A 26173-nucleotide genomic window follows, 5' to 3' on the forward strand; every position below is an offset into this window, starting at 1 on the left:
GGTTTTGGAGAACAGTTTACTATAGACAGAAGGTATGCCCTTCTGTATATGCAATCACTTTTCTGATAGTTTTATTAAAAGGGTGATCGGATAAATAGAATATTGAGCCAAATGCTGCATCGTATCCGGATTTACCATTCTTCTATATTTATATAGTTAACTAATATAATTCGTCAATGTGGGGTTAATTCACTTGGTAAAGACATGTATTTTTTAGTGAGAAAATTCTAGGTTCAAAACTGGACAAGAAAGTAGTTTAAAATTATTTGGATAAAGTATAGTAGAAAATAATTTGCCGTTCAAAAAATTATAGTATAATTCATTACTGTCCTTCTACAAATGTAACCTCTAAAGCATGTTTCTTGCAATGTTGTATAAATATGAAAAATAAATATATTTAATATTATAATTTTTTTAGATAAATATAATATCATATCATATCATACTATGTTTATTTAACAACTATTACTTTTAAATCTAATCTAAATCTAATAAAACAATCCAAGAAAAGTCCACATGTCAATACCTCTCTTACTCAGTCTATTGAAATGCCACGTGGTATTCTTATGTAAAACCATTCAACTAAAACCAAAAGGATCTAAGGATGTAAGGAGTGGTTAAACACTTTGAAGTGGCAAACCAAAAAACCGACCAATCAGAGCACGTCATGTCAATCAGGCAAAAGTGTTTAAACTTTGCTGAAAATTGTTGGCAGTGGTTTAAACACTTGCTGAGTGGCGAACTTTTTTTTTATTTTATGTTTTTTTTTATATTTAAGATAAAATGGAAAAAACATAAACTTTTTAAAAATAAAAATAAAGCATTACATTTTAATTAAAAATAAAGCATTACATCTTAAATAAAAATAAAACATTACATTTTAAATAAAATCTAACTTAAAAAAAAAAACTAAAAATCACAAGGCCATCCATATTTTTTTGCGATCTCACGTTTTCTAGCGAGTGTGATTTCCAACATCGCCGGGTGAACATTGTCGGTATGCCGATTATACGTCTCCAAGTCCTTGTCGAACATTGTTTGTCGCAACGCCTCTCGTTGCTCATCCGCCAAGGTCAAATATTTTTCTTCTCGTATACGTTTAATTTCCATTATCTATTTTTTCATGGCCTTGTACTCTTCGAATTTGTGTGTTATATCTCTTGGATCTTCGTTTTTTGAAGACGGCCCTTTGTCCTTTTTCTCCTTTCTCGTTTGTCGTCTTGGTGGTGGTGGTGAAGGATCCTCGTTTACGTCGGGAATATCGAATCCGCTCGAGATTTCGACATTCGGTGATCCTCGAGTATAATTTCCCGAATCCGAAGACTTTCTTTTTAGACCCGAACCGGAGCTTTCTTCATTCAACAAAGGTACCTGCGACCACTTTTGATTTGTTCTAACAACCTCCCAAGCCGCAACATGAGCGAACTCAATTTTTTCTTTGCTTTTGTAATCCTTTAACGCTTGTTTCATTACATATGCGTCGTCACTCCCGCTAGGACGTAAACGATCCTATAATAATATATTATCAACAACTAAATCCAAATATTTCGTTAAAAAATAAACCGTATAAAAAAATTACCGCTTGATGATATAGACCGTTGAATGTTCTAATTTTTGTTTGCATCGTCATCCATTTTGAGCGAACTTGGTGGTGGGTTCGGTTACTTCCTCCGACCGTTTCGTTGAAGTGGTTTAGAACTTTCTTCCAAAAGCCATCCTTCTTTTGTTGATTGCCTTTCTTTTTATTCAAAGTGCAATGAACAAAAGCTTTTGCCAACGCCTCTTCTTGTCTAGGCGACCAACTTTCCCATTTGGCTTTTCCTTTTCTTTCCGGTTCATCCGCAACATCTTCATCATCATCATTATCATCATCATCATCATCTAACTCTTGTTCTTGGGTTTCCGGCACGAACTCCTCATCGGCGTCATCTTGTACGTCTCTCGGTGATTGTGACATTGGGTTTTGAAAAGCAAACGGGTCAAAAGCATTTTGCGCTTCTGGGGAGTAATCATAATAACCGGCTTGAGTCATCCTCGGACCGTATTGCATCCAATTTTGGGTGGGTTGGGTATCATAACCGAAAGGTTGATGCATGGGTTGGTTAAAATAAAATGGAGGTTGGGTTTGATTCGCAAACCCAAGTTGCGGATTAAACGGCACACTAGTACCACCCGAACCTCGTTTATCTTGAGGCCTCGACTTTGAACCGGACCCTACCATTTTCTTCTTGCCTTCACCCTTCTTTGAGCCTTCCATATTTTTCAATGTTTTTAACAGTGTGTAGAGTAGATTGAGAGAGTATGGTGTATTTTTTCAAAATATGTGACTAGTATTTATTATAGGGTAATTTCAAAAACATTTTTTTTTACATTTAACGGTATTATTACCGTTGGAATGGGTGAACAACGGTCAACAAGCATGCTTCCCGAATCGGCATCCTGTCCCCGATTTGTTTCCTTTGCCGCGTCCCAACATCTTCGGCGGCGGTGTTTGCCGATCGGCAAACACATTTGCCGAGCTTTGCCGCTTGCCACACCGTATACCCTAAACCCAAACACCTATACACGACATTCTTTACCCTGAGATCAATTTCACTCCAAACCCTAACCAGCATCTCCCTCATCACTCTCAAAACCGTCTCCCTCCCCACCACCACTGATTCGCATCTCCATCACTCCCAAACCCTAATCAACCTTACCCACTTCCCTCAAACATACACAGAGAAGAAACGGAGATAGAGTTAGAACAAATTATTCTCCCAAATTCATTAAGGCCCAAAACAACAAACGGGTTTTCAAGAAATGTTGATGGGTTTAAAAAAAATTGGAAGCTTTTTGAAACCTACAAGTTTGACTGCCACCCAAAAAGTCAAAATTCATCTCTGCAAGGCTTAAACCGTCGCTGTGCCGGATGGCGCCGGTGTTGAACCGCCAAATTTTTAGGCGTTGAGGTTCTGACCCTAAAAAAGATTGTAGCTTTAAGGTTGATGTTAAAGAGCTTGATTCAAGAGTTCGAGCAGGTCAGATTCTATAATATCATTCGCATATCAACACCTAATTTCGTTTGTTTTTAATTCACATACCTTATTCGGTTAATTGGAGATCATGATTTAGTTTGCTGCAAATGCTTTATGTTTTAAAGCACTGAAAAACGTCAAAAGTCAATACCAAATCGGAACCGAAAATATTCCGGTTGCTAAATTCGGTACCTTTATCTGGTACCATTTGCTCATCCTAAACGCTATCATACTAAGTTTAGTTTTTTTTTTACTTTTTTTTTTGTGTAACTGTTGAACCGCTAAAATTGAAACGTAATATTCGGTTAATCGGTTATGGCTTAACCGAACTATCGGTTCATTGTTTGATTCAGTAACTTAGGCATATGCATTAAAAGAAGAGAATACGACAGCCGGAGTAAAAGAAGAGAATACAGCAACTGGGATACATTTGGATAAAGCACAGATCAAAGGCTCAATCTTTGTCTTGGGAATAATGGTGTAGGTTTGACTTGGAAAGTAGGAATATGTAATGTTTCTAATTCTCTGACTTTGTATGTATTGTGATGATGGACTAACAGTTTTGTTGGTCCTTGATGAAATAGTATATTTGTTGGCCCTTCAAAAAACTTGTATAAGGCTATGTGCGTGTGTGATTAACTGGTTCATCATAGACATCAAAACTATCACTTATTCAACTGACTAAAGGTCAACGAACACCCCAAAGTTAACACATAAGGTGAGCTTGGTTCTTATTTTATAATTATAAAACTAAGATATGATGTATCTAATGATTACCTGTTTATTTACAATGCTATCTAGGGAAATCTCAAAAAATTGGAAGCTTTTTGACACCTTCTGATTTGACCGCCACCCAAAAAGTCATACTTCATCTCTGCAAGGCTTTCTCCGCCACCGTGGCGGATGGCGCCGGTGCTGAACCGCCGAAGTTTTTGGGCGTTGAGGTTCTGACCCCATTCGCATATCAACACCTAATTTCGAGCAGGTCAGATTCTATAACATCTTTTTTTATTAACTTGATATTATTTGTTGACTCTATTTATGAGTATTAAGTTGTGAAAGATTGATAGTTTCATTATAGTTGTTGGATCATATCTTGATTGGAGATCATGATTTACTTTGTGCAAATGCGTTATCATTTAAAGTACTAAAAACATCAAAAGCCGATACTGAATCGGTACCAAAAGTGTTCTGGTTTGGTAAATTCGATACCCGTACCTGGTACCATATGCTCATCCCTAACGCTATCTATTGAGTTTAGTATTTTTCTACTATTTATTTTTGGGTACCTGTTGAACCGCTAAAACTGAAACGTAATTTTCGGTTAACCGGTTATGGCTTAACCGAACTATTAGTTCATTGTTTGGTTGGATAACTTAGGCATATACATTAAGCTATATATTGGTCACAATGGGTGTCACTGACTACGCCTTTTCAACTTGACTTGAACTTGTATAGGAGCTGGACCAAATAAATGATTCAATTGTGGTTTGGGACATGGTTGTAAAAGTCCCGTCTAGGCTCCGAGTAATCCCCGAGTACTCGCTACAAGGTAGGCTGCCGAGGCACGAGTACTGGTCTCTCAGGCCAATTACTCCCCGAGTAATCTCCGCCTAAGCCGAGTACTTCCCGAGTACTCCCGAATCCGCCTAGGGAGCGCCTAGCGACTTTTGCAACCATGGTTTGGGATATATTCTCAGGTATGTCTATTCTTTATAGTTTGTACATTCTGTTTAATTTTATTTTGGGATTTTAACATTTTACATTATGATAAATAAAACATTATCAATATGAGATAATAAAGTTATGAGCCTCACCAATTTTGGACTAATTATTCTATACTTATGAGATAATAAAGATTATCAGTTACAAAATTTATAAACATTTGAGAGAATTATTCTATACTTATGTGATAATAAAGATTATCAGCTACAAAATTTATATATAGAGTTATTTACTCCTCTTTCAATCCTCATAAAAAAAACCATCAGAATTCGACCCCTCTATGCATACGAGTAAGACTTCTAATCTCCGTCTTCTATTTAGGCATTATGGCCAGTTATGTTATTATAGGTTAAGTTGTATACTATTTATCTGGTCTCTGATCTATAGCAATATGTATTATTTACTTTTATTCATCTAACATGATTTGAGGATTCTTACTCTTCCTTGATTTAAAAACAGTTAAATGGATGCAACAAACATATCCTTGCTAAGTGAACTTTATGTTCTAACAATGATTCTACTATAAAAGTCCATATCATCAGACTGTGGAAGTAACCGGTCTACAAAAACCCAACCGCAACACTATTTTATAGGATGGTCTTAATAGATGAGCAGGTAATAAATTAAAAGTTTATATTTTCACTGAAGCGTAGTTGAAAAATGCAAGCAAGTGTAGTTGAAAAATGGTGTAAATGATTTGTAAAGTTTCTTGTGGAGAAGAACTGTTTGATTATTAAAATATTAAGTATCGTTCAAGATTCTTCAAAGTACAAATATCTTGACAATCCACCGAAGGAATGTTCGATTTGCAAAGTTTCTTGCGGAGTCGGAGTATCTTCGTAATAATAATTTTGATACAAGTCTATACTCACCGGCTGTCTTAAATGGGCTTAAACTTTCAGGCTTGCCAAATCATGGATTAGTACTAAAGGTCGGTGTTCCAGTAATGTTGTTACTAAGAAATATTGATAAAAAAATGGTTTATGCAATGGAAGTCGGCTACAGGTCTTATCATTGCGATTGTGGAAGCACAAATCTCATCTGGAAATAATATTGGTGCTCGAACGTTTATCCCGAGATCTCGATTAATATCGTCATTTGGTTTATGCAATGTAACGTTTATAATGGAAATATTATTATATCATCATTCGGTTTTATTCATCAAACCATGTAACACACGGGGCTATAAACTAGTATCCTAATAAAAGGTCCTAGAATCTAATCTAATCTATATATATATGATAATAGATGAAGTGAATGAACAGTGACACATAGATGGTTGGCAATATTCTATTGGACCACATTTTTTTACTACGTGTTTTTTTTACATGCCCTGAGTTGCCACGCATCAGTTCAAATCACCTACATAAAAACCCACCGCCACTGCAGATGAAAACCGAGAGAGAACTGAAGCGGCAAAAGAGTGATAGAGAGGGGGTAAGGCATGTGTCTTTTCACCCACGTGTCAAGAAGCCCAAGCCCTTTACTAAATACGCTTTCAGAATCCATATTCCAGAAAAGAGAACCTGAGGAAAGGAGGGTCTGCTATATACAGAGAGAGAGATAGACGGAGTAGGCCTCCGGCGGCAGCAACGATGGTTAAACGGTCCGAATGATGGTGGATTCAATTGACATTAGGGTTCAGGTGTTTAGAAACTGCGATGATGGTGGATCTGAGTATTGAACACGGTGACGTTTGTTAGGGTTCCGCCGTACACGGCGGAGGAGATGGTGGGTCACCGGCGACATCATGGAGATCCGCTGAAGAATCAGGAACCGGAACTCCGGTGGATCTGAGGTACGCGATCAGCGACATCATGAGATCCGCTGATGAACCAGGAACCCGAACTCCGGTGGATCTGGTGACTGAGGTAAGCGCCTTTCCCTTTTTCTTTGCTTGCCACGCTTATTCAATCCATGCCCTTCGTACAGGTCATATTATGGACAGAGGAGAAAGGACGCAAAGAAGAGAGACGGAAGGCGGAAGTTCAACCCAAAATCTTTGAAAGAGCTGAAGGAAACATGTTTTGATTCTGCTTTTGCAATTTTTCGGAGTTGGATGCTATATTAATCATAGGTAGCGTTAATGTGGGATGTTTGGTGGGGATCTTTGTTGTTGGTACGAGTGAAGGTCAAAACCTTACACCATTATAGATCACATTACTCATCTATTTCATCACCCATAACCTTAATTTTGATGTTATTGTCATATTTGAAGCTCCAATCCACTGTGTTTGGAGCAGCCTTAGAATAGGAAATCTTCATTTTTACAGTTGGTTTTTGTTTATGTTTATGGGTTTCTAATTGATGATACTATTATAGTTCAGGAAATGATTTGCTTGGTTTGTTGATTATGCATAAAGTCTCATGCATATAGTATTCAGCCCATCAAAGCTACTGCCAAGCCACACCTTGTAGTGTTTTGAGTAAGTGTTTTTAACATGCTTTCTATGTGTTTGATGAAATGCCAAAGCCAGTTTTTTAGTATTTTGTATCAATTAAAATTTCCTTACTTGGGTTTTTTTTTTTGTAGAGCCCAGCATTAATGGTATGTTTTTTGAAGATTATGTTGTTGCTATGTATACATGAGGGTTATGTATAAGATTTAAATTGGTGTTGGGTAATATTGCAAAGAAAATATTGATTAATGTTATGATGTCCAAATTTATGCTATAAGTTATTATATGGGCAATTCTACTTGGAGTCTTTTTCATGGTGGGACTGAAATATAAACTCTTGGTTGTATGCTGCATTTTTAATTAATAGCTTATTTTGAGAACCAACTTTCAAAAAGAAAATGTGTTCAATTATGCTTATTTATTATCACCACACGCTTCCAGTTTCTGTTACCACTTACCAGAGATTAAGCTTATTATAAATCTACCTTTGCAGCGCAAAACTTTCACGTGCAACGCTAAGATAATAGAAATTCTGACAAGGAAAAATTGGTATTAGAATGCATGGCCAGGTTGCTTGAAAACAATATACAAAAACTGGGACCAGATGAGGATACCCAACGGATGGAAAAGGTGACACTCCCAAATGCATGTAAGTTCCAAAGTTATAAGCGGTGTTTTAAAGCTGGTTCAAACCAGCCGGTAGTACCGGTTGAACCTTTCGGTAGAACCGGTATACACCCGGTTAAAACGTTTTTAGTCCAATCCGGTACGGTATAAAAACTGGATTTTAAAACATCGGTTATAAGCACTTGTCTATAAAACATACAACTTAACATAAGTAAACTAACAGGCATCTTAATACAGGTTAAAAAGCGAACTGTGTTTTGGCCAAAACGGATCATTAAAAAAACTATCAATTTGATTCGGGTCAAAACGGGGTTGGAGCAAAATGAGTTTGGGTGAAACCGGATTATTAAAAAAACAATCAACTTAGTTCAGGTTAGAAACTCCTTTGGAGTAAGATGAGTTCATGTCAAAACGGTTCATTTTTAACAAAACTATCGGTTTGGTTAGGATCAAAATAGGTTTGGAACAAAATGAATTCGGGTCAAAAGAGTTCATTTAAAAAAATTGTTTTTAAATAACCTTGTACTATTTAAATCTACTCATAGCCCATTCCGGTAAAACATTAGATATGCTTTGTACTCAAGTGAAATAGATGCTCAAATGGTTGAGTATTTTATGAAAAGGTTTGTTAACGGTAAATAGACTTATGAAGGACCAAAAGACTATTTTAACCATGGCTTTCGTATGCTAAAATTTGCAGATGAGGGCATCAACAATACGAAGAAGACCATGTACCAAGATGCCTGAATCATAAGGAAATCGAATCTTTCGAAAGCTAAGAAAAATACTGTTGCGATGCATGTTGACAATTATGTACTTAGAATATGTTTAAACCTGGCTATCTTTTGTAAAACATTAAATACTATAAGTAGTTTTATGTACTAATTTGGTTAAAATTAACTGCCTTTTGTAAAACAAAATCTGTTGCTACAAGTAGTTTAAAACCACACTCATCTACATAGAATTTACGTGCACAACAACGCGAATTGTTACAAACTTTTTAATCCATCAAGCGTGTATCAACCGATTGAATTGGTTGAAATTGACATTCATGGTGTTTTGATTGAGCATGATTTCTATGTAAATAGATACTTTGATAATTATGATGAATTCATGTTCGAATGTTATTTGATGGCAATTTAATAATGGGAATCGACAAAGCTCATGGTTTTGGTATATAATATATATATGGATAGGCTTTTAGATGAGTTAGTCGTTTTTTCTTTGCAAAACAGGTTCGTTCCCGCCGCAACGCGCGGGTGGGAACATCCTAGTTTGAATATAGATATTTTTCTTTCTCGTACATAAAGAACATTATTGTTGTTAGCGTGTAAAAATCTTTGCTGGCGAACAAAATCGACAACTGGTTAAGAGATTTAGTACAGCTGCAATTCCACCTACCAATAATATTTTACACTTGTTTTTTATTGTAAAAAGATTACAGATGAATTAAATATGTATATAATTAAAAGAAAAAGTTGTACTAAAAGATAGCACCGATCTATAATCGTCGGATCGGAAACCACCTATACAATTGTTACATTTGAGCATTCTTGAACCGTATTCATTTGGTTTGACCAGTTATCCTTTAGACCAGCCAAATCGGTGAACTAGATCGGAGGTTTGGTCGAGTTTTCTAATTTATTTCTCTATAGTTTTCTACTAGGACCTCCTTTTCTAAACCATATTTTTTTATAGTTTTGTACTAGGACCTCATTTTCTAAACCAGTGTTTCTAATTTATATTGCGTATAGTTTCAAATCCACATCAAAAGATAAAATAGTTCGGTATTTCAATAAACTACTTATAAATACTGGTAACTTTTTAATTAGTTGTTACTTAATTAGAGACTAGGTTTGTTGAACTTGCACGTTGCGGCGAAATAGAGGAAACGATAATGTAAAACAAACATTATTTTCGAATGAAGGTTGTTGTTTAAAAGCCAAACCGTCATAATCGGTTCAGTTCTTCATCGTAACGTTTAATGATACCAAATTTATACTCTAATTTGAATACAAATTCATTTTTAACAAAAAACTATCGGAATGTCGAAGAAAAACTAAGCATAACTCGTACTTAGATTTTTAGAAAAAGTTAACGAACGTAAGTTATTGAAGAAATATGATTTAAAAGAGGAAAAAGATGATTTTGAAGAAAAAGAAAAAGGTGATTAAAAAAAAGAATTATTATAATAGAAATATAATTTTAAAAAAGAAAAAATATTTAAAAAATAGTTATTAGAAATGGAAAAGTTAACTAAAGTAAGTTATTAAGAAAATATCAAATTAAATTATAAAGAAAATATGATTTAATAAAGGTAAAAGAATTGTGTAAAGAAAATATGATTTCAAAAACGGATGAAAATGATATGAAGGAAAAGAGAAAAATAACTGTTAAAAAATAAAGGGGAAATGAATTTTATCACCTTAAACTAAGCAAAATTGACCAATGTCATTCTCAACTTTCATTTGCCTCCCACCACCCTCTACTTAACATTTAGGTGGCAGTGTCACTCCTTCGTTAAATAATCAGTAACTCAGATAGCTTTTAATCCTACATGGCAAAAGAGTTGTGACCTGGCGTGCCTGCTTGGACTCACCCCTTACAACCCATTTATACTTGATAAAAACCCTAAATCAGTTTCTCTTCAATCCTTTTCATCTTCCTCCAATTTCTCCTCAATCTCTGCAATTTTAACCAAAGAACAACAGTCAAAGTGGGTCTGTCATCAGCAATTTTCTTATTATTAAATGAATGTTATATTAATTTTCAAGTCAATCCTTTTCACCATAGTTCAGAGGAGTTTTTTTCTAAATGGGTGTAGTTAAAAAAATTATTTACCAAAATGGGTTGTTTTAAAAGTATTTACCAAAATAGGTTATTTTTTAAAAATGATAAAAGAAATATAGAAAAATTCCCCAACCTTCCCATCGTCTTCTTCTTTGTTAAATCTGCCGACGCCAAATTGACTGCCAGATTAAAACCAGGATCTGCCCCTTCGATTGTTTAAGAATCATCACTTTAAAAACCCAATTTAAAAAGATAGTAAAAAAAACTTCTCAATCGTTGTGAGAAATTAGTGAGAAGTTGTCTGCTACTGGATAAATTTCTAGAGAGTTATTGATATGATAAGCACATACAAGTGATTGAAGAACTTTGCAAAAGATTAAAAACACTGCTTCAGTTTCTCATTAGAGAGTACACAACTTCTCTCATTGTATTATAGAGGCTTTTGCTCAAATTCAAACTAAAAGATGAATATAGTATCTCCAATCCATTGATGTTAACATAATTTAAAGGTTCAATTTATAAATTTTTACAATCTCGAACATTGTCATTCAGTTTTTGTTGCACCGTTTCCGAACCTCCCATCTCGAACTTGACTGATTTATAGTTTGAAACAAGACCATCAGGTTGTCGGTTGGGTGGTAGATTGGCATCCTTTGAAGGATCCATACGAATCGGAGACTTCCAATTTTGCATGGGGCTGGGAATCGCAGAAAGCCCGTGGCAGATTCATCTTACCATCAATACCCATGGCAACAGACATGGTGAATTCCGGCGAACCCCGATCGTAGCAGACAACTTGTCACTAATTTCTCACAATGATTGATAAGTTTTTTTTTACCATCTTTTTAAATTGGGTTCTTAAAGTGATAATTCTTAAACAATCGAACGAGCAGATCCTGGTTTCAATCTGGCAGTCAATTTGGCGTCGGCAGATATAACAAGGAAGAAGACGATGGGAAGGTTGGGGGATTTTTCTATATTTCTTTTATTATTTTTAAAAAATAACCCATTTTGGTAAATACTTTTAAAACAACCCATTTTGGTAAATAATTTTCTTAACTACACCTATTTGGGAAAAAACTCAGAGAAACCCCAACTTTTCACCCATCAAAGATGACGATTTGATCTACTTCGACAAGATATTAGGTGTAACGCCCTGCGTTTTGATAATTTCTTATTTTAGCAAGTCTCGTCGTACTCCCTACCCGTTGACGTTTTTACTCTCGTTGTATCCTACTTACGATTCTACTGTGACTCGAGATGATTGATCATAATGAAGATAAAGCTATTAATCATAATTGTGTTAATCAATGTGCAAACTATTATTCTATGTGATACTTCTTAAATGAGAATGATGTATTTATCCTAAATTCTTGACTCTTTGTTATGCCTTGATACTTAATACGCGAGAAACTAATTTAAACGCGAACTTGAAACACGTGTTTACTTGTTTACTTATGTTATATGTGGTTGATAAATTATAAACTTAACGTCTCGCTAAAATACTTAAGGTACTCCCACTAACTAACGCAACAAAACACGTCAAACGAGCATCCTACACCCGAAACGAGGAATTGGTCGTATAAAACAGGCTGTTCGAACGAAGCCAGCTAGCTTCGTATGAAGGCACTGCCTTCGTACGAAGGCAGGCTGCTTCGAACGAGCTTCCTTGTTCGAACCCACCTCCTCTATAAATAGTAACCTCACCTCTCTATTTCATTCACTTGCTGATTTCATACCGAAACACTGCCGAATTGTTGTCCGATTGTTTTCAAGTAAGATTTAACATTTTTACAACATTACACAATGTTTTCCACTACGATTTTACACCAGATTCACCACGATTTTCATCCAAACTTTAGAGTTTTTATCTAAAACTTCACCTTTTACACTTAAACTCTATCATTTTCACCTTAACTTCTCCGTTTTCCATCAAATCTTCATCTTTTTCATCAAATCTTCTTCATTTGCAACTGATCTACACTTAACCGTGTGTATTGGGCCTAGCTTCGGCTTCCCAAGTTAGAAATTTGTGAACTTCACACTCACCAAGTGTTTAATCTAAGTTGAAACCTTTTTAAAGCTATATTAAACTTGATTTTCACACCAAAATGGGCCTAAAACGGCATGTATTTCGTTCACTGAATAGTGGAACGAGGTAGTGTCAAAACCGTCTCGAATTGGACTCGAAAACACATCCGATTCAGGCGAAAACACAGCTCCGAACACCAAGAACAGCCATGAATGCAAGCTGGACTGTTCTGTGCAAAGCAAGGCTTCGTACGAAGGCACTACCTTCGTACGAAGGCAACATGGCTTCGTACGAAGGCACGCCTTCGTATGAAGGCACTGACTTCACACTTACCAGCCTAACTCTCACTCGTGACTTGAACAAAGACTTCTCCGACTCTAAGTTTAATCAATAGCTTAAGGTTGGAGGGATGAACACTCGATTTTCCCGAAGACAGACGTGAAGACACTCGATTTTGGGCAACGAAAGCTGCACCTGTGCGAAGACACCCTTCGTACGAAGGCATAACTTCGTACGAAGCTACTGTTTCCCCACCGGCACTTCGATTTCCCACCATTTCAGCACATTGAAGGACTTATGCTTCTAATCCCAGGGGAGGCTGTAACAACCCGCACGTTCGTGCGCTATTACTACTCGTTATACTCGTTACGCCTAGCACCAGAGACTTGGATCATAATGTAGCTATATCGCATACATCGCTACTTCACAGTATTTTCGCATATTACGCATACTTTATCGCTATAACTCATCACATCGCACATACTAACACTCACGATGACGTTGAGTGAGGACCTATGCTACCCTCCTCGATAGTCGTGATGTGTCGCAAAGCAGGCTTTGAAATGTGGATATTTATACGACCCTTTGTGACTAATTATGATAAATATATGAATGTGGGTATGATAATGTGTAACCAAACTATCGCGAAGCTTAACGAACGAAACAAAACATCGAAGCGCAACACGCCGGAGACCACCGATCGAGTGACTGATCGATCGAGTGGCTACCGATCGGATTACCACCCGATCGGATTGCCACCCGATCGGACAATCACCCGATTTGCCATCCGATCCATTGCACTTCTTCTCCTTCACTCCACTTCACCTATAAATAGCACTTGTCATATCACTTGAACAGTGATGTGACAGCTCTCACTCGACCAGCACGATTTTGGCTATTTTCCCTCGATTTCTCGCGATTCTTGTAAGATTATACCACAAATCTTGTATTTTCTTGATCTACACGCACTCCTACATCTTTCTATCTTTTGAATCTTTACTTTTAACCGTGAAATCACTAGATTCAAGGTGTTCTAGGATGATGTCATCATGGTGTTCTTATGAACTTTATGTTTTGGCTTCAATCCACCAAGAACAACTCAGATCTGAATGATTTCCACATAAATAAACGAAGATCTTGCACAGATCTGAACATATTCATGGTGAAAAAGGATTGAAAGATGGTTTCTAAATTTCTTTCAACTCTTTTACACTCAATGCACTCAAAACCGATAGAATCGGAGCTTGTTCTGATCTTCTACTCCTTCTTGTTGATGTGTTGGTTCAAGATCTGGATTCTATCCAAGAGACTACCGATTCCGGATTGAACATGAACGACCGTCATGAACCTATGAACAGGTCGGATTTGGGTGATTCATGTCCGATCGGGTCACTAGGGACTTGACAAGGTACTGTTGTCCAGCACGTTATCAACTTGTCTCGCGAAAACCGCAAGGCTAACAAAACGACCAAGTGTAAGACGATCAGGTCTACCGGGACGGATTGCCGTCTGACCGGGCAGCCGTCCGATCGGATTGCCACCCGATCCGATTGCCACCCGATCGGACAGTCGTCCGATCGGCTTGCACTTGGCCCCACACTTAAACATTATTTTAACCTTTTAAGTTTTGAACATCGAACGGATTGCCGTCCGATCGGATTGCCACCCGATCGAACGACCATCCGATTATGTGATGGTTGGAAATTCAAACAATTTTCAACACGATTCAATACATGAACGAAGATAAACGGATTGCCACCCGATCGGATTGCAATCCGATCGAGTGACAAACTGCTGTGAACTTGTTCGCACTAAGTGTCCTACTAATCGGATCGTCACCCGATCGGACCGCTGTTCGATTGAACGACCTGAAGGGTAGAGATACTCCTTTGCTTTCAAAATGCTACAACGAAAACTTCAAAAGGCAAGCCATCATAAACAAACACATCCTCACCAAACAAGGTGACAATCAAATCGAATGGCTATCCGATTGGATGACCATCCGAACGGATTGCCACCCGATCGAGTGGCCATCCGATCGGATTGCCATCCGATCGGATTACCATCCGACACTTGGTTCATCGTCACCGATTAAGGCACTATTCAACGCTTGCGCTATCAATCTGTAATCAGGCTAATTCGCAAAATAGTTGTTATGGATTCTCTTGAGCAATCTAATTCGACTAGTGCCGCGCCCCGATGATTCCGCCATTGGTTGGGGTGTGACAGATTGGTATCAGAGCTATAACTATAGGGAATTAGGCCAGACATGACCTTGTCCGGGTCGATGTCTTAGAAACGACCTAGTTTATAGTCTTGGTACCGACGGACCGACTCGTGCGAACCCAGTAGGATTTGCACGGGCCTACTTGACACTATCGTTCGAACCCGCTAAAACTACAACTTCGCGTGAAAACCGCATACTACAGTTTCACGCGAAGAGCCTTTCCTAAGGCTGGAATGTTACCTTGCCTTTCCTAAGGCCAACACAATACACACGTTTTCGAAAATACTCGCGTAACACAACCGAGTGATCCAGTCGAGATCAGGCGTGAAAACCAAGAACTCTCGATAAGATCGCTCACTCAGCGCATTTTTCTAGCACGAGAACTTTTGATTGAGCTAGGAGTGACATCCATATCTCAACGGAAGTCTCCATTTCAAAATCCAGTGGAACTCCCAAATTTATTCGAAGAGCACAACCACAGTTAGGAGCGAAGTTATTAAATCAGGGGTGAAACCCGTATCTTAATAAACCGATCCACTCTCTATAAAATGGTTTTCAAAAGCTCTCACCAAGGACTTGGCCATAACGACAACTCGAGTCACGCGGTGACTAGGAAGACGAATGTCATGAGCTGCATCCCAGTGGAAGCATGAGTCTTCTAGGCCAACGCGCGTACACGAACTTGTTGGGTATAGTTGGGTTACCTTAGGTAGTCGACGCCTAAACACCCGAGGCACTCTATCTATTTTTCTAGCATACGACTCGCGGATTTTATGCTTTATGGAACCTATTTACACTTATGTGTTACGATTTAAAACTTTACGCTTAATTGATTTCTTGATTTATCGATTTTCGCTCCCTGCTTTTGCAACCGCACAAGTCGCACAACCATCGCAATCTAAAACGAAAAACCGAATGTTCGCAACAAAGCTAATGCCTAATTACTCGCTCTCGCTTTCTCCCTTCAACGCGTCCTCGCGCATTCAACACCGACAAAGGTACAAGTATAAACTACAACTATTTATATATACAAAACAAATCGATTTTGTGAGAACTTAGGAATCTCGTGTCTCCTATGTGGCTCCTATGTGAAATCTATTATACTACCTACAACAAGTTTTGATCGCGCTCAATCGCATCGCAAAAACTCAAAATCATTATGATCGAATCTCACTCCAAATCTCTCTCTGTCTAGATGCCTTCCAATGACTTTACCTCGAGACAAACAGCTAGGAGAAGAGCCAAACGAAGCGCCGAGAAGAGGATTGCCTCGCTTGTGGTCAAGGAAGTGGCCAAGGTCATTCCTCAAATTTTCGCTCAAGTGCACTCTCTTCGCAACTCTCGAACCCCGGAAGACTCTAAGACGGAAGCGCCGCAATCTGCTTTCCTCTACAAACACTTCAAAGCCTGTGACCCGATGGAGTTCACGGGTGAAGGAGGTGTGTCCCAACTACTCCAATGGTTCGATTCTATCGAAGTTACCCTTCGTCAGAGTGGGTGTCCCGATGGTTTTCGTACCACTTGCGCTACCGGAGTATTTCAATCGCGAGCACTCGACTGGTGGACAGGTGAACGTAACAAACGTGGGATCTCTGCAGCTTATGCCCTCTCTTGGGATGAGCTGAAGGAGCTCATGAAGAAAGAATACTGCCCTCCCCACGAAGTCCAGAAGCTGGAAGACGAATTTTGGAAACTCAAGCAAGTCGAAGGTGACAATACTGGCTACACCGCAAGGTTTAAACAGCTTAGCATAATCTGTCCAAGTCAAGTCAACACCTCAGAAAAAGCCATCACGAAGTACATTCGTGGCTTACCTGAATGTGTGGGCGATTTTGTCGAAGCTGCAAGACCCGCTACCATCGAAGAAACCTATCGCTTGGCCGCAAAAATCAACGACAAACGAGTCTTGGACGGTTTTTTCTCCAAAAATCCTGTCAAACAAGCTCATCAAGCAATCGTCATCGACTCTTCCGACGATTCCTCCGACGATTCTTCAGATGAGTCCTCAGACGAATACTCCGATGATGACACATCGCTACAGGAAGCTCAGTCCAGCCGCAAACGAAAGACCATGAGCCCAAACTCTTCAACAACTGAACTGTCACAGCCAGAACCTCTCCAAGCAGTTCCAGTTCACTCGAAGCGCGACTATAATGGAACTCATCCCCTGTGTCTCATGTGTACGTATCATCACACGCCAGAAGCTAACTGTCGATTTTGCGCAAATTGCAACTGGTATGGTCATTTTACCCAGCACTGTCGCACGGGGCCGCAGACTTGAGGAATTTCAGCAACAATCGTAGTCTCCGTAGAAGTCCTCCATAGCAACATTAGTTATGCTTCCAATGTTGTTGTAATGATACGATTTTTTCACCATTAATTTCTTTTGCATGTTGAACTTGTTCTATTTCTCGACGCAATGTGGACTCTATTTATCTCTCACTCTCTCGCACTCGCGCACGGACTAAATGCTAGCACTATGTACTATATAATGCGTTTTACCCCTACTATGCGTTCTTGAGATAAAATACGATAAACGTGTAAGGATCAAATTAATCACGGGTGCACACAGGATTACTGTGATCAGTGCACGGATATCGCAATGAGTTTCAATGATGCCATAACGTCAAAAAGCATGGTTAAGCGTGGTGGATACGCCGCTGGTACTTCTTATATATAAGCGTCTTGACCATGTCGACACAGTGTGACATCTATTCACGGGACAAAGGAGTGTGGTGGAAGCATGGTGGATACGCCGCTGGTACTTCCTATATATAAGTGCTTCGCCATGCCAACCAATGACTTGTGAAGAAAGTGCCATACAAGTTGAACGTTATTAGACCAAGTATACTATTAACTCTATTTTCGACACACTACACTACATCGCAAGGCGTAACAATCTCAATCGCAACTCAAAGCGTGTAATCGCTAAGACTTTTCGTAAGTCAACACGCTCGCAATCGCATTTTCGCTAGAATCTATCTCGCAATCTCAATTGCTTATTGGGTGTTCGCTTAATCGCTTATTATGTGCATCGCGCTATCGCATATCGTGGGTATCGCTCTATCGCTTGTGTATCGCTCTATCGCTCATGTATTGCTCCATCGCTCATCGTGTATCGCTTAACGTTTATTGCCATCGCTACCGCTTACCGTTATTTCTGTTATCTGTGTATGTTAGCACACATGACCTCGCTTCACAAGACGAAACTGATAGGGTTTAAACATGGTGGATACGCCGCTGGTACTTCCTATGTATAAGTGTTTTAGCCATATCAGCAGATTTTCGTGGAAAAAGGCCATGTGGGGCTAAATGTTAGTTAAAATTTGTGGTGTTGTCTAAATCTAATCAAATCGCATATTCCCATCACTTGCAACGCATCAATCGTCGCCTATCGCTCAACGGTTGTCGCTACCGCTCGTCGCCTATCGCTCATTGCTTTTCGCTTGTCGCCGTCGTCTTTGCTTATTATGTTTGTTTTGTGCTATCAATATTCGCGTACCACTTACCGCTTATCGCACTCGCTCATAACACTAAACTGAGTTCGAAAACGACCTCATTACTCAGTTCGCCTTTCAAGACTAGATCCAACCCTTTCCCGTTTGGATCAAGTCATCGCAAATCTGTCTGTACTATGTCGACACGTATGACACTGCCTCACGAGACGGAAGCCATATGGCTAAAGCATGGTGGATACGCCGCTAGTACTTCCTATATATAAGTGTTTTAACCATATTGTCAAACTTTCGTGGGAAAGTGCCATGCGGGGCCGACCTTAAATTTAAATTTTTGGGATTATTAAAAGGCTGCTTACACAAATTTTAAACTGAATTTTCCTTACAAAAATTTTTCTAAAATTTGATCAATACCTTTGTAAAAAAAAGAGATTTTCTTGTAACGATGGCGTGACAATCGACTCAAGTTATTGCCCTGTGACGAGAAGATTTCGTAAAACGAGTTTTAATAATCTTTTAGTAACCTAATAAAACCCCACTCATAGCGTTGGTGTGAACATCAAAACAGTTCAACGCCGCACTGTGGGAAGATTTTTCATAAACAAGTTCCCTCAAACCTTTTCGAATTAATCAACTTTTCAAAATTCAAAACACTTTAGGATCGCTTTTTGTGTGTTGCCATCTTTTGTATACGAATCGCCTTACTCGCTGCCATCGCTAGTCATCGCAACACTCTCGCTCGTCGGATTTCAATGGATCGCTCGCTTATTTTGATGTTTTAATCGCTACTCCCACTCACATCGATCCTCGCAACCCTTCTTGTGGATTAATTTCGGGATGAAATTTCCTAAAGCAGGGGAGACTGTAACAACCCGCACGTTCGTGCGCTGTTACTACTCGTTATACTCGTTACGCCTAGCACCAGAGATTCAGATCATAATGTAGCTATATCGCATACATCGCTACTTCGCAGTATTTTCGCATATTACGCATACTTTATCGCTATAACTCATCACATCGCACATACTAACACTCACGATGACGTTGAGTGAGGACCTATGCTACCCTCCTCGATGGCCGTGATGTGTTGCAACGCAGGCTTTGAAATGTGGATAGTTATACGACCCTTTGTGACTAACTATGATAAATATATGAATGTGGGTATGATAATGTGTAACCAAACTATCATGAAGCTTAACGAACGAAACAAAACATCGAAGCGCAACACGCCGGAGACCACAAATCGAGTGACTGATCAATCGAGTGGCCACCCGATCGGATTACCACCCGATCGGATTGCCACCCGATCAGACAGCCACCTGATCGGATTGCCATCCGATCCATTGCACTTCTTCTCCTTCACTCCACTTCACCTATAAATAGCCCTGTCACATCAATTGAACAGTGATGTGACAGCTCTCACTCGACCAGCACGCTTTTGGCTATTTTCCCTCGATTTCTCGCGATTCTTGTAAGATTCTACCCCAAATCTGGTACTTTCTTGATCTACACGCACTCCTACGCCTTTCTATCTTTTGAATCTTAACCTTTAGCCGTGAAATCACTATATTCAAGGTGTTCTTGGATGATGTCATCATGGTGTTCTTATGAACTTCATGTTTTGGCTTCAATCCACCAAGAACCACTCAGATCTGAATGATTTCCACATAAATAAACGAAGATCTTACACAGATCTGAACATATTCATGGTGAAAAAGGATTGAAAGATGGTTTCTAACTTTCTTTCAACTCTTTTACACTCAATGCACTCAAAACCGATAGAATCGGAGCTTGTTCTGACCTTCTACTCCTTCTTGTTGATATGTTGGTTCAAGATCTGGATTCTATCCAAGAGACTACCGATTCCGGATTGAAAATGAACAACCATCACGAACCTGTGAACAGGTCGGATTTGGGTGATTCCTGTCCGATCGGGTCACTAGGGACTTGACAAGGTACTTTTGTTCAGCACGTTATCAACTTGTCTCGAGAAAACCGCAAGGCTATCAAAACGACCAAGTGTAAGACGATCAGGTCTACCGGGACGGATTGCCGTCCGACCGGGCAGCCGTCCGATCGGATTGCCACCCGATCGGACAGCCGTCCGATCGGCTTGCACTTGGCCCCACACTTAAACATTATTTCAACCTTTTAAGTTTTGAACGTCGAACGGATTGCCGTCTGATCGGATTGCCACCCGATCGAATGACCATCAGATTATGTGATGGTTGGAACTTCAAACAATTTTCAACACGATTCAATACATGAACAAAGATCAACGGATTGCCAACCGATCGGATTGCAATCGTGAATTGGTTATTGAATTTTGAAAAATAACGACAACATGTGTTGTCGGGGGCATCCAGAAACAGAGGAAACTCTGCCGGTTTTTCGAGAAAATTCGTAAAATGAAATGCATTTTATTATAAAACGAACATTCGATTTCAACTACACTTTTAGAAAAAAAAACAAATACGAATACATAATTTCTTTTGACGACACTTTATAACGTACAAGAAACTTCGATAACACGGATTATTTTATAAAATAAATGTAGTTTCTATATTTACTTCGAATATACAACAATACGATTTTTCTTATAAAATAAATAAACTATATATATTTTTTTGTTTTAACATCAAATAACCCGACTTCTTTTCTTTGAAAATAAATAGTTTATATTTATTTCAAACGACAACACTTTCCGACTTTTGAAAGTAATGATTCGGAAACTATTCACAACAAGAAAATATAATTACTATATTTATTCTAAATTCTGAAACCGTGACAATTCATTGGTAAAAATAAATATAATTTACATATTTATTCCGAATACCAAACAACACAAATTCGCTTTATAAAACGGATATAGTCTGTACATATATTTCAAGCGTGAATCAAACATGATTTCACTAAATACAGTTTATATTTATATCGGTCAATACGAACTCTTTTATAAAAATAAATATAATTATATATTTATTTTTCAGACACAACAAGTCGAATTCTTTTATAAAATAAATATAATCATATTTAATTTCAAACACGACAACTCAACGATTCTTTTATAAAATAAATATAACTTTTTATATTTATTTTAAAACGCCTAAATGGCATCTGCATATATTTCAATAATATCATACGCGATATATAATACAAGTCTGTTATATGTAATTTTCATATAAATATTCTTTTTATACACGTACGACTTCTCGGGACGACAAGCGATTTCAACGATATATTTATATATTTTTATATAAATATTTATTTATTTTAAATCTCTCGAGAATCAAGTCTTTTCAAGACTTATTGATTATTAACGACATTAAGCGAAACTAAACAAGTATAACTTAATCATTTTCGTTAAGTTAATAACTTACCGTCGAATCGTTCGACTAACGATTCGGTAGAGCTCGGTGACACGTAGTTTAGTTACCGTTTTTGTTTAGAAACTTATTAGCTATTCCGTGATAGGAATGTTGTAGAATGCACACTAGCAAGTCAAGTCTTGGAAACGACACCACGAAGTCGTAATTAGCTAGCTTTGCACAAGGCAATTCAGGTGAGTTCATAACCCCTACTTTTTACTATTTTACATTTTTATAAATGTTTTCGGGGGTGGAAAGACATGCACGTTTTTCAAAGACATACAAAGTTTTCGATAAACAAAGACTGTATATTTTTAGACAAAGCACGTTTTGCAAGAACATACAAAGTTTTGAACAAACGCAAAACTCGTATTTCTAAATCATATCACGAATGGATTTCGAGGAATTCAAATGATTTACGAAAGGTTTATACTAAACATACCGGTTTTTACAAAACAAATGCTTATTTTCGAAATGTGAGTGATTTTCATAGCTAGGGAGTTGGCCTTAGAGGCTGGGAGGTTCAGCCTTAGAGGCTGGGGAGGTTCAGCCTTAGAGGCTGAGGTAAAATACATGTTACATTTATTTAGGACATTCTTATACATGGTATGGTTAGCTTAAGGAGGGTTAGGACGTACAGATTATGTGAGTGGTGGGTACAACGCTTAAAGCCATTAATCCTCGTAGTTAGGACCGAGTAACACAAGAGTGATAGATCTATTTGGGTGTAGCGAGCCCACACCCGTGAGGCCGGGGAGGCCCATAGAGGTGACTGTGTCTTACAGCCGAGGCCCGGTACAAATTTGCTAGGTTTGAGTTTTCCTGCATCACTTCACACATACCAGTGGCTTTGCAACCCAGTGGTGATCTCTTTTTCCTTATTGCTACATACCAGGGATTTTTATCATACACACTTACAAAACGCTTGATTTATACAAAATAAAAACTATGTTTTATACAAATTCAAAGTATAGGATTATACGGGCATAGAGTCAAAGTCAGGGTGGGCATTGATGGTTATACGTACTTTACAAATACATGGTTTTACGAACATAGATCGTTACAAATACAAAGTTTTCATATAACTGGGCAAGAAAATGATTTTTGATTCATTTTCTCAATATTATTTCATAAACCGGTTATTCCAAAGATTTATTTCAAATCTTTTACAAACAAACTATGAACTCGCTCAACTTTATGTTGATTTTTCGCATGTTTCTTTCTCAGGTTGCATTTCAAAGTTATGGTACGGTTGGAATAGGAGAATCTTTGGAGACACGAGTACTTAGTGTGCGTTCATTTGCTAGAAGACTTAGCTTATTTGCTTACGCTGTGCAATGAAGATACCAGTCCAGTCACGCCAGCTCTGATAATTTCGGGGTGTGACATTGCCATCCGATCGGATTACCATCCGACACTTGGTTCATCGTCACTGATTAACGCACTATTCAACGCTTACGCTATCAATCTGTAATCAGGCTAATCTCGGACGCGCTCCCTTCAATCCAACCAAGTTGTGTTTACTTACTGAACACCGACTGTGAGTATACTCGAACCCTTTTTATCGCATTTTGGGTGTAACATACGTTTCTATCATATCGAATTTATTAAAATGACTTATACAATCAAACTATTTATCACTTATGAATAACTGTTATGCATATTTACACGTGATGCTAGTTACATATGTGTTAGGACTTATACTCGCAAGGTCCTGCCTTAACTAGTATAGTACTATAGCACCCGACATGGTCTAGTTAGGATGAATAGCAATCGCAATCGCAGCTCGGGTGACTTAGCTGGTAGTATCTGTCTTATATGCATGTTTGTCGAGGTATCTCATTTATGTATTTGGTAATTCGCAGCACTTTTTAACTATTTACGCTACTCTATCAAAACTTGTATACTCGCCAATACTTTTGTATTGATATCGTTTTAACGTATGTTGCAGGTTTAGTCGCAGTCTACATCAAATCATGCTAGGAAGTCTAGAAACTCACCTAAAACCTATGTTGTCGGATTTCTATTGTTCGAGAGGACAAGAAATCTGTGGTACCTTATGTGATTGTATGGTTTATTAGTACGGGATAATGAACGCATTAAATCTTGTCGCAAAATAGTTGTTATAGATTCTCTTGAGCAATCTGATTCGCCTTGTGTCGCGCCCCGATGATTCCGCCATCGGTTGGGGTGTGACACAGGCTGATCCGACGCTCCCTTCAATCCATTTATGCTTGTGTTTACTTGTTAGACACACAGTGAGTATACTCGATCCCATTTTCGTTTTAAACACTTTGGGTGCAACATGTACTCTCTATAAAAACACGTGACACTTGAAACTTATTTTAATCACACTCTATCCATGTTTAAACATGAAAACATGTGATACTTGTTAGTCTTATATGCTATGTGTACACTCGTATCTATATGCTCATTAACTTTGTTAGCTTACCTTAACAATTATAGCGCTATAGGATTTCTGGTGGGGGCTAGGGTTTCAGGTAATTTCTGTTTTGTTTTTTTTCATGGTGATGATGATGTGGAAACCCTCACATGAGCCTTGATCTTTAGTTTGAAATTGGAAATTATTGGTTATGTTTTGGTTTGGATTCGAAGGGTTTTTGGTGGTGGGTTTTCACGCCAACGGTGGTGAAGGGTGGGTTGTGGTTGTGGGTTAGACGGCAACGGTGGGTGCACGGGGCGATGACGGGGTGAAGGGCTGTGGTGAGTGTGGACCCCATCGATGTGTTGGTTTGTAATCAAGGGGTTTTTGTGGCGTATGGGTTTGAGAAACAGGAGATTAAGGAGGTTAGGGAGATGATTGATGTGAATTTGGTTGGGAGTTTTAATCTAGTTAAGGCCATGTTACCTGGGATGAAGAGTAGGAGTGATCAAAAGCCGGTTTCGATTGCGTTTATGTCATCTCAAGCTGGAATCTCCGGCGGCATCTTTGGTGGTGCCGATGGTGCCCGGTTGGTCAGATGACGGTGGTGGGGAGGTGGTTGGTGGGAGTCTTTGCGATAGCCGCGGTGGTGTTTGGCCACTATCTCCTCCAAACGAACCACCATGGCTGCTTAACTTCTTCAGTCTTTAATCTATTTTGATCCATAAAAATAGACCCGCCCCATGACTACAACCTGCCGACCTAATCCGGCCACCATCGCCTCAAAACGAACCACCATGGCTTTGCGATTTCTACGGTAATTTTCACTCTTTGCATGATTTTGATGGATCTTATATTTGTTTTTACAGCATTTAATTCGTTGATGTGTTTGAAATTTTTGTTATGGCTAGTGGTTTCTGTTTTCCAGATATGCCGAGATGTATGGGGGATTTGGGGATTCTGTTTGAGATAAAACCCCTTGTGAAGCCTAGATTGGTTTTGTAACACTTTAGTGGGTTGATATTTTGGATCTTGGATTGATTTGTGTTTTTGATATTTTTTGGGTTGAGTTGGCAGTGATAGGTCGAAACCAATTTTTCCGACAAATGATAATGATGGCGCGGCAAGGATGGTAGATGGTAGGTTTTTGAACATGCAACCCCCTTTTGCAGCCTTTGATTATTGGAAACTTTTGAGCCAAATCGTGTTTTTTTCAAGATCCACAGATGGTTTTTTTTTGTGTTTATATTTTTATTCAGTCGATGATGATAAATTCAACTTATCTGAGACACCTACTGAGTCGCGATTTTTGGGTGAGTTCGTATGTTAAGATTCTCAATTTTCGTAAACCCGAAATCGGGGTCGGGGCGTAAAAAGATGTTTTGGCGTTAAAAAACATTTGTTTTGTAAAAAAGGGCGTAAAACGGGGCGTAAAAACGACGCATAAAAACGGGCGTTAAAAACAGGCGTAAAAACGAGGCGTAAAAACGGACGTGAAAACGAGGCGTAAAAAACGGGTCGTAAAAAAACTTTGTTTTAGTGATAAAAAATTTTTGTTTTTTGTAAAAGTTTAAACCCGTAAAAAAATTTGTTTTAAAAAAAACTAAAAAAATGTTTTTTTTAAAGTTAAAACCGTAAAAAAATTGGTGTAAAAAAATTTTAAAACCGTAAAAAAATTTTCGTAAAAAAAATTGTTCGTAAAAAAAAGTTTTTCATTAAAAAAGTTTTTCTTAAAAAAAAGTTTATGGCGTAAAAAACGGGTCGTAAAAAAACGTGGCGTAAAATACGTGGCGTAAAAAACGGCCGTAAAAACGACACGTAAAAACGGGGCGTAAAAACGGGCGTAAAAATCAATAATGCATGTTTAATTT

The 26173-nt window shown here is 38.3% G+C and overlaps 1 protein-coding gene and 1 long non-coding RNA gene across 20 annotated transcripts; one reads left to right on the top strand and one right to left on the bottom strand.

Moving 5' to 3' along the window:
- Positions 1-1113: 1113 nt before the first annotated feature.
- On the bottom strand, positions 1114-2257 carry LOC110912170. The gene is made up of 2 exons (XM_022156842.2): positions 1580-2257; positions 1114-1509 (listed from the first exon to the last, which is right to left on the bottom strand). The coding sequence occupies exons 1-2, from the start codon at positions 2255-2257 to the stop codon at positions 1114-1116; spliced, it is 1074 nt and encodes a 357-aa protein (XP_022012534.1).
- Positions 2258-2457: 200 nt separating this feature from the next.
- On the top strand, positions 2458-8668 carry LOC110912171. Of its 19 annotated transcripts, none has more exons than XR_004881073.1 (7): positions 2458-3020; positions 3371-4002; positions 4476-6613; positions 6675-6819; positions 7065-7168; positions 7276-7790; positions 8469-8668. It is a non-coding gene; the product is annotated as an uncharacterized LOC110912171 (long non-coding RNA). The 19 variants fall into 19 exon arrangements; XR_004881070.1 differs by having other exon boundaries at positions 2459-3020; positions 6675-7168; positions 7276-7290; positions 7635-7790; XR_004881076.1 differs by having other exon boundaries at positions 2459-3020; positions 6675-6873; positions 7635-7790.
- Positions 8669-26173: the final 17505 nt, after the last annotated feature.

Source organism: Helianthus annuus, chromosome 15 (genome assembly GCF_002127325.2).
Source record: "Helianthus annuus cultivar XRQ/B chromosome 15, HanXRQr2.0-SUNRISE, whole genome shotgun sequence".
NCBI classification, from domain to species: domain Eukaryota; kingdom Viridiplantae; phylum Streptophyta; class Magnoliopsida; order Asterales; family Asteraceae; genus Helianthus; species Helianthus annuus.

What these genes read in the sequence shown, in the direction of transcription:
- LOC110912170 (XM_022156842.2), bottom strand. Translation starts at nt 2,257, where the DNA reads ATGGAAGGCTCAAAGAAGGGTGAAGGCAAGAAGAAAATGGTAGGGTCC. An exon ending in ACGGTCTATATCATCAAGCG is followed by an intron (nt 1,510 to 1,579) that starts GTAATTTTTTTA and finishes ATATTATTATAG; the next exon opens with GATCGTTTACGTCCTAGCGG.